Below are 9,831 nucleotides of genomic sequence, written 5' to 3'. Positions count from 1 at the left end.
AACTCCATTATATACACGCACTTTGTCATATATGTAACTGTTCATATTTGTTCATGTACTTGTGCATATTTGTTCGTACTTGTTCATATGTGTGTTTGTGTTATATATACTTGTTCAACTTAGTACAACACTAGGTTCCCCGTAGCCTCCTATTGGGCTTCGTGCAAAGAATCTCCACTAGTTTAGGTTAGGACATAGAGTATGGTTTCCCGGTGAAATCGCTCTAAGAGCTCAAACCAACTATACCATGCCTCCCCTTGGGCTTTGTACAAACGAGTGACCCTCCCATAGCCTCCTCTTGGGCTTACAATGCAAGGACCCTGGATTGTCCCTCCCATAGCCTCCTCTTGGGCTTACAATGCAAGGACCCTCGGATAGCCTCCTCTTGGGCTTCGTACAAGGACCCACGGGCTTCTTATAAGCATCCCCAATATCCAAATCAAATACCCTAGGAGATTAGACATTTATCATCTCTATGATAGGAGTATCTCTTATATATCATCACAAACAATCAAACGATCAATCAAACTTTTTTGCCACAAGGCTGGCTAATCAATCAAATTTCTTTTTGCCACAAGGCTGGCTAATCAATCAAACTGTTTTACCACCGTACTGGATGATTAATCAAAGTTTTTGTCACAAGGCTGACTTCATTGAAACTTTTGCCACAAGGCTGGCTGATTAATCAAAGTTTTTGTCACAAGGCTGACTTCATTGAAACTTTTGCCACAAGGCTGGTTAAACAAAAACATCTTTATCATTCTAAGCACCCTAAGTGGCATGGCCCCGGGCTTATAATGAAAAGATTTTCAAACAAAATCAAACAAATGTATGTGATGATATAGATTAGATACATCTAGCATTTAGACGACATTTGTCTATTTTCCTTTGCTTCCACTAGCATAAGTGGGAACTACGATTGCTCTGATTTTCTCAACATCCCTTTGAGAATACGTAGGCACAAGGTCAATCCTTGGCGAGCAAAACAAAACAAAAAAAAACCATTCAAACCTTAGCACCCGTAGACCCCGAGCTACAGATGCTCTGATTCCCTCTAAGGGATATGTATGCAGAGGATCGCGATGATCTTTGCGAGCATAATCAAACAAACACCTTAGGTCCCACCTTTCTCACAAGAACCTCCACCATAACAAGAATGGAATAAATAAAACAAAGAAACCTATAGAGTACTATAGATACGTTGGGTGCTAATACCTTCCCTTCGTATAACCAACCCTCTTACCCAAGATCTCTCCCCCACTTTTAAGGTTATTGCAACTTTTTCCCTTTTCCTCTTTTGGAAACAATAAAAAGTTTGGTCCGTACAAAAGAAAAATCATTTTTTGAGCACTCGAGCCCAAAGAAGGCATCAGGTGTCTCATCCCAAAAAAAGGACAACGATTTTTCCCCGCGACAGTAATCAATTACCCTATAAAACAGTAGCATGAAAATTTGTGTTTTGAACAGGGGAACTGGTTATCCACCTATGGTAACCGGTTACCAATGAAAAAAATAGCATTTATTTTTACGAAAATGAAAATTTTCTAAAACTAAAATTTCATAACTTTTGACTCGGGTGTCCGTGTGACGCGCTGTTTGGAATGTTGAAAAGCTAAAAATATTTTCTTTAACATGAATATGATTTTGGGAATTAAAACTAATATTTTTCTATTGAAAATTTATGCCTCATGTGTCAGTGTGGTATGAAGTGTGTGAATTGGTGATGATTAACGATATTGTTGCAGGGATGATGATTTTATAAATTGCATAATATAATGAAATGATGTTGTTGTTGTCCTGAAATGGCAGAGAATATTGTTGAGCGCTTACGCTCTGGAATTGCATAAATTTTTCGTTGCATTATAGATGTCATATGCATTCATCGTTGAAGGCTTATGCCTTGTTGTTGGCCTGGATTGACAAAATGTTGAGGGCTTATGCCCTATTTTTAAGGGCTCATTCCATGTTATTGCCCATTATCTAGAACTTTGGAGAGGGATTATGCCCCGTTGGTACCACATGCATGACATCGAGTCAATCACATAGTACGAATTGCATGATTCACATGATCAATTGAGGGTGCTTATGTATTGTTGATGTGCATTTAAGTCGATGATGATGATGTTATAACTTGTTGAAGCCGAATTGTGATGTAATCTATATGAGATATTTGTCGCATAATTACCATTATATGATTTATTGTATTGTTGTGATATCTCACCCCTTCTGTTTGAATGTTACCTCTACGTGGTTAACGCGCATGTGACAAGGATTATAGTTGCTCGAGGTATGGAGTGACGCCTAGTAGTGCGTATATTGAGTTGGATTTGCTCTGATACGTAACACCAGGGATGAACGCTTGCTTTGATATTATGTTTATGAATTTTTTTGGAATATTGTGAGAGTATTATAAAACTCTCTATTATTTGTTTTGGTGTTGGTTTTTTTAAGTTATTGAAATTGGTGACTGATATATGTTGATTTATTTTCGTTGCACTAATAAAGTTAAGATTGAACATTATGATGATTTCGATGTCGGTTCATCCGAACAAACTTGTTATGTATCTTTATTTAAATGTTTTGAGAAAATCATATAAGGTTGATGATGTAGCATCCTATTTGATGTTGATTGAAAATTTAAATCACTGTGATTTTATTTTATTTATCGATGGAGAAATAGGGTGTTAAAATTGGTATCAGAGCATGTCGGTCCGTCCGGCCAAGTTATTGAGTCAGTAGACTAGTGTGACGATCGAGTACTGTCTGGTTGATTTCTAACTGTTCTTTGTTGTTTGACGTAAAGTAGGAGATGGCTGGAAGAAACAATGATGCTATTGCTTCTGCCTTGGAAGCAATGGATCAGGCTGTGCAGAATCATCCTAACACTGGTGCAATTGACGAGTCCCAAAGCTTGGCAACTTTCTAGAGGGAGAACCCGCCTACTTTCAAGGGCAGGCATGATCCTGATGGAGCGCAAGTCTGGCTCAAGGAGATGGAATGAATTTTTAGGGTAATGGACCGCTCTGAAGCACATAAGGTGCGGTATGGTACTCACATACTGGCTAGTGAGGCTGATGATTGGTGGCTTGAGACTCGTAATAGGTTGGAAGCTGCAAGTGAGGTTATTACTTGGGAGGTGTTCAACAGGGAGTTTATGAGAAATTACTTTTCAAAAGATGTCTGCAGGAAGAAAGAGATAGAATTTCTTGAATTGAAGCAGAGAGATTTGTCAGTGACAGAGTATCCTGCTAAGTTCGTGGAACTAGCAAAGTACTATCCTCATTATAATGAGGCAACTGCTGAATTTTCCAAATGTATTAAGTTTGAGAACGGGCTGTGTCCTGATATCAAGCAAGCAATTGGATATCAGAAGATCCGTAAGTTTGTGGAATTGGTGAATTGCTGCAGAATTTACGAAGAGGATAGTAAGCCACACTACAATATCATGAATGAAAGAAGAGGCAAGCAACATCAGAATCGTGGTAATCCTTACAATGCTCCGACTGACAAAGGTTAACAGAGAGCTACTGATGGTAAGACAACTGGTGGGGAGATACTTCTACCAGTGTGGCATGTTTTAAATATGGGAAACCTGGTCACAAAAGTAATGCTTATACTAGAGAGGTGAAGAGATGTTTTCGTTGTAGAAAGGTTGGCCATGTAATAGCGGATTATAAGTTCAAAGTGGTGGTATGTTTCAATTGTGGCAAGGAACGACACATTTATACCCAGTGTTAGAAACCAAAGAAGACGCAAGCTGGTGGAAAGGTTTTTGCTTTAGCTGAAACTCAGACACCTAGCAAGGACCGGTTGATCAGAGTTCGATAGAGACTTTGTTGTGGATCTAATTTGCTTACCGTTGAGTGGTCTATATGTGATTTTGGGTATAAACTGGTTGAAATGCAACTATGTTCATATTAACTGTTATGACAAGTTGGTGTGGTTTTCTAATCCTAATGAAGGGAGGGAAACTGAGTTCTTATCTGCTAGGAAGTTGAATGAGTTAATGAAAGATTAAGTTCAGGTGTTTGTATTGATGGCCTATTTATCCATTGAGAATCAGGCTACGATCGATGAACTGCAAGTATTGCGAGAATTTGCTGAGGTTTTTCCAGATGATATTCTCGATGTACCGCCAGAGAGAGAAGTGAAATTTACTATTGATCTTGTCCTGGTACTAGACCCGTCTCTATGGCACCTTACAGGATGTCGACATCTGAATTAATAGAGTTGAAGAAGAAATCAGAAGAACTTCTTAAAAAGAAATTTGTGAGACCAAGTGTATCACCTTAGGGAGCTCCAGTGTTATTAGTAAAGAAGAGGGATGACAGTATGCGACTTTGTGTTGACTATCAACAGTTGAATAAAGTTACGATTAAAAATAAGTATCCACTTCTGAGGATAGATGATTTGATAGATCAGTTAGAAGGTGCACGTGTATTCAGCAAGATTGACTTGAGGTCAGGATACCATCAAATTCGAGTAAAAGATAAAGATATTCAAAAGATGGCTTTTAGGCCTCGGTATGTACATTATGAGTATTTAGTGATGCCTTTCGGTGTTACTAACACGCTGGGAGTATTTATGTAGTATATGAATCGTATCTTTTGTCCCTATTTAGATCAGTTCGTGGTAGTATTTATTGATGATATTCTAATATATTCCAAGTGAGAAGGAGAGCATGCTGAGCATTTGGAATTGTATTGCAAGTGTTGAAAAAGAAGAAGCTTTATGCGAAGTTGTCAAAGTGTGAATTCTGGCTAGAAAAGGTTATTTTTCTTGGTCATGTTATCTCAGAGGATGGCATTGCTGTAGATCCATCCAAAGTCGATGCAGTGTTGCAATGGGAGGCTCTGAAGATGGTTACGAAGATTCGAAGCTTTTTGGGCTTAGCTGGCTACTATAGGATGTTTATTGAAGGTTTTTCTAAGTTAGCACTACCACTAACTCAGTTGACTTGTAAAGGTCGAGCGTTTGTGTGGGATGTTCAATGTGAGGAAAGTTTTACGAAGCTGAAGAAGAAATTGACGACAGCTCCAATATTGATCTTACCTAATCCTGAAGAGTCATTTGTGGTATATTGTGACACTTATAATTGGGTTTAGAGTTACCCTTAGGCTGTGTCTCTTTGTTGAAGTCTACCTTCGGTTATTAATTAGGTTAAGATTCCCTTTCGACTGGTCTCTTCCTCTTTAGATTCACCCTTCGGTTGTGTCTCTTTGTTGAAGTCTACCTTCGGTTAACAATTAGGTTAAAATCCCTTCGGCTGGTCTCTTCCTTTTTAGAGTTACCCTTCGGCTGTGTCTCTTTGTTGAAGTCTACCTTCGGTTAGCAATTAGGTTAAGATCCCTTCGGCTGGTCTCTTCCTTCGTAGAGTCACCATTCCGCTGTGTCTCGTTGTTACACATCCACCTTTGGATAGTATCCTTTGTTAGAGTCACCCTTCGATTGTGTCTCTTTGTTGCAGATCTACCCTCGGCTGGTATCTCCTGGTAACCTTAAACACTCATTGTTTTGACCACATAATGAAAATTTTACGGTACTTTTTGATATTCAATCCACTTACACCTCAAATGGCCAGAATCCGTGTCGTTCGCAGATTCAGGTCCAGAAAGATTGAATTGGGGCAGCTGTTGCACCCCAAAATTTGCAATCCCATTTTAATTTGGAAAAGGTTTTGTATCATATTCATGTACATACTTCATCTAGGTCATAACTCAATATGCATCCATAACATAGTTACTTCTCCAAGAAGTCGACAAGGAAGGAGCTATTCTTGAAAGAATTCCTGATTAAAATAAGGAGAGCTGAGGTATCACTGATCACAATACCTTCACCAAGTTCCCCGAGGGATTAGGGTTTCACAATCATCACATTCCTGGTCTTTGGTTTGAAGATACAAGCTTGGAAGCCATTTGGTCCTAAAAAAATTAGGGTTTCTGACCAAAGTGAACTCAGTCGACTTTTTGGCCAAAATTTTTAATCAGGATCGTGGAAATGTTATGAGGTGTCATGGGGCCCATTCTGAGCCACTCAGTTGCTTTCATTGGTTGATTATTGTTTGAAGTTAAATTGGAGGCTTATTAATCAGAAAATTTATCTAGAACCAAAAGTCAACAGTTGATTTTTTTAGAGATTTGGTCAAAATCAGGGTCAACATTCATATTATGGATTTTGATGAAAATTGGTTAATAAAAAACATGAAAATAATTAATATCAAAGTTTTAACTAAATTTGCCTTTTTGAGAAATTAATTAAAATAAGAATTACTAAAAGTGGAAAGTCTTTACACTTAAAAGTTTTGAAAAGAATGAAGATGGCCATCCGGTCAACCTTGAGCCCATTTGGCACGTGGATTAAGGCAATATTTCAAGTTGAGTTCAAGAGCAAAATTCTCATCTCACGGCACACTACAAGTTTGTAGTTGGAAATTTCTCCATTTGGAATTTAAATCAAAAGTTATGGGTTGCTGAAGTTCATGAGTCAAGTTGTTATCTTCCCAATAATTAGAAATATTTTGGAAGTTTGAGAATGATTAAGTGCAAGACTTTCATGATGATTTTGATAATGTTCCAGTCATCTATTCAAGTTTGCTCCAACTACTAAGCTGCTTCTCTCATGGAAATCCATAACTTTGTAGAAGGAATCAAGTTCATATAATGTCTGAATCGAGAGATATGGAAAAGAGAAGTCGATGCATCGCTAGGCATGTCGGGTTTTAGACAATAAGAATTCTGCTGGGAATTTTATAAACACTTAAAGTGCCGGACTTCGAAGTCAAATTGCATAAAGATTCAAGCCCAAGCCTGAAGGATGACCAACACAAAAGTTGCTCAATCATGTTTGAGCTTTATCCTGATCACACACGTCATCTTCACTATGATCGTAAGCCTGAGCCAATTGAGGGGTCGTCGAAGAAGTTATTCGCATGCTAAGCGGGCATCTTAAACACTGAAGTCGTATTTGAATTTTCATGACATACTGAGTTGAGAAAAACAAACTACTGCTTGAAAGAAATTAAAGGTTGCAACACTTCCAAACTTGGTTCTATTTACCGACCTGCCGAAGCCTCGCAATTACGAACCTGCACAAAAATTCCACATCAGTTACATACCATCCAATGCAAATCGGGCTCATAAATGTCAAGATAAGTGTGAATGTGTACTAGCTACTGGCATTGTACAGAGTCCAAGCTTAATTATGCACCATAGTTCTTATCATGCACATCTATGTTGTCCAAATCCAAATTTAGCCTTTCCAATATAGTTCAGGCGGGAACATTAATAAGTATAAGTGCTGCATGCTCAAATCCATAACCATGCTTTCTTCATAAATCCTTCCACACATGCATTACAAGCCAACAACATTTTTTACAAGTTCACATTCAGGGACATTTTGCTACCAAGGCCACGTGTGGAGTATGACAATACCAAAGCAATCTCTGAGTTTATTTCTCAAAGATTTGTAGCTATTTGGAACTCCTGTCATCCGCATCAAGATTTGAAGAAGGTTGTACAGTTTTCTTGTACGTACTACGTGTTTCTTGCGACTACAACAGGTAACTTAACCGAATCTGTCTCAGCATGCTAGAGATCCATGTTAGGTCATCTGCATTTGTCGTGCTCCGCAACCGGAGGCTGGAGAATAGCTCAAATGTTCTTGGTGGATGTTTGTTGCATTAGATTTGTGTTGTAGGTTCTGATTGTTATGGCTTTATGTGATAATGCGTATTTCAACTTGTTTAATTACCATATTTGGGTTCAGTAGGTCGAAACAGGTGGAAGCGTGTAGTTCTTGTTCGTTTTACGTGAGTTTCTGAAATTAGGGCTTAAAAGGTATCATTTGTTCTTGATGATTGAAGCTTTGTATGGAAAAACAGGGCTCTGATTCAGAACCTACGCGCGAAACTGAGCAGAATGATATGGGTTTCATGGTTTTCTGGGTATGTTGACTCGGCTCCCACAGGGCTTTACGCTGGAGAAGACGGTCGGAGACTAGCTCCGGCGTCCATCTTATTTCACGAAATCAATACGTGGCGTTGTAAGTAATCTGAGTGTTTAAGTGAGGTGGATAATTGTTGTTTGATGCTTATTGGCTTTAGAGTTTGTTTTTGTCATGTAGTGATTTAAAATAAACTTGACTCATTGATGAACGTTAATCATGTAATTTCTTTATCCACCCGTTGTGGTGAGAATCCCTGCTTAAAATTTCATAATACCTATGATTTCGGAGATGCATCTCTGAAGTTATTTTTTTCACTATTTTTTCAGAATTCGGAAATGCAATTTCAAAAACACCAAAAATTGGGTGTTTTCGGATATGCATATCCGAAAGCACTTATTTTTCAATTTAAACGTTGGATTTAAACTGTCAGGTGTTTTTTTCAGAGATGCATCTCCGAAAACACCCTTCATATACTTTTGTCCTCCTTTACTATTTCATTCTTTTTCCTCCAAACAACAACTCAAACCATCTCCAAAACCTCCACCATTTTCAATCCATCTTTCATCTCCTAATGAGCCAGTTAACGATGTTAAAACCATCACCATTGCGGTGGATGTTCGACCACAATTTACAAATGATTTGACTTTCGCTTGTCGTGAACATGTGCTTGCTTGGGTCTGAAATGAAGCTAGTAAACTTGAATTTTTGTCATTGTGATATTAAGTTCTGACAATGAAAGTAGTAGAAGAAAAGCCTTTTTGTGTTGAATTGCGAGAGGGGTGGAAAGTATGTAGGAACAAACCAGGTGTTAAAACACGATGACACGGGATCGAGAAAGTGTGCGTGTCCGTTTAAGTTGCACGTAAGTTGTAGGATTGATGGATTGTGGCGTATTAGTGTCATATGTGGAATTCTTAATCATGCATTGGAAACTAATCTACACGGGCATCCAAGTGCGTGTCGGTTGTCTCGCGAAGATAAAGATGTTATTTCTGAATTATTGTTGGTGTGACCTCCATGGACAAGACATATTCGGTTGGATTTTCTTTCTTGGAAAGTGAAAAAGAGGATAACTTTACATGGGCTTTGGGAATATGTAAGACTTTGTTGGTTGATCAAAAGTCAATGCCTAGTTTCATCGTTACCGACCGAGATAATGCTCTGATAAATGCGGTCGATGTCATCTTCCCGACATCAACCGCATTACTTTGTCGGTATCACATAACATGCAATGTGAGAACTAAGCTCAAACTCGCGGTTGGCACGAAAGAAAGAAAGGATGACAACGGAAACATCATCAAAGTCGGTGTTGTGGTGGACAAGATAATGGTCGCATGGAGAGAGACTTTAGATGCACGTTCTAAAGAATTGTATACCAAGAAAGTGGTACAATTCCGGAAATTGTGTGTCGGATTGAACACTTTTTGTAATTACGTCAAAAGTACCATACTTGAAAAAGTAAAATAAAAAGTTGTATGTGCTTGGACGGACCGAGTTAGACATCGTGGTTGCACTACAACTAATCGAGTTGAATCCGCACATGCGGCGTTAAATAAATGGTTGGGTGATAGCAAGGGAAATTTGTGTAGGGGATGAGACACCGTGAACCAAATGCTCCAAAATCAACATAATGAAATTCAAACAACGTTTGGTCGGAGCAAGACGGTTGTGGAACACCGGTTTAAGGGAAAAAATTGATACTCGCAATTGATTTACAACATTTCTCCGTGCGGGATTGAATTTTATTTTTGATGAAGCGAAGCAGACGGAGACAACAGGTCCGGATAGTTCAAAATGTGGGTGCACAATTAGAAAAACCTACGGGCTTCCATGTGCTTGTATACTTTCTAAAAAGTTGAAGTTGAATTCCCAGATACGCATGGATGA

The 9,831-nt window shown here is 38.6% G+C and overlaps 1 protein-coding gene across 1 annotated transcript; it reads left to right on the top strand.

Moving 5' to 3' along the window:
- Nucleotides 1-3,013: 3,013 nt before the first annotated feature.
- LOC131642250 (uncharacterized) lies at nt 3,014-3,517 on the top strand. Its single transcript, XM_058912521.1, has one exon. The coding sequence runs from the start codon at nt 3,014-3,016 to the stop codon at nt 3,515-3,517; it is 504 nt and encodes a 167-aa protein (XP_058768504.1).
- Nucleotides 3,518-9,831: the final 6,314 nt, after the last annotated feature.

Source organism: Vicia villosa, unplaced genomic scaffold (genome assembly GCF_029867415.1).
Source record: "Vicia villosa cultivar HV-30 ecotype Madison, WI unplaced genomic scaffold, Vvil1.0 ctg.004700F_1_1, whole genome shotgun sequence".
In the NCBI taxonomy this organism is placed as follows: domain Eukaryota; kingdom Viridiplantae; phylum Streptophyta; class Magnoliopsida; order Fabales; family Fabaceae; genus Vicia; species Vicia villosa.
Note: the sequence above shows the minus strand (reverse complement) of the source record. Positions and strands in the feature narration are given on the sequence as shown.

What these genes read in the sequence shown, in the direction of transcription:
- LOC131642250 (XM_058912521.1), top strand. Translation starts at nt 3,014, where the DNA reads ATGGACCGCTCTGAAGCACATAAGGTGCGGTATGGTACTCACATACTG.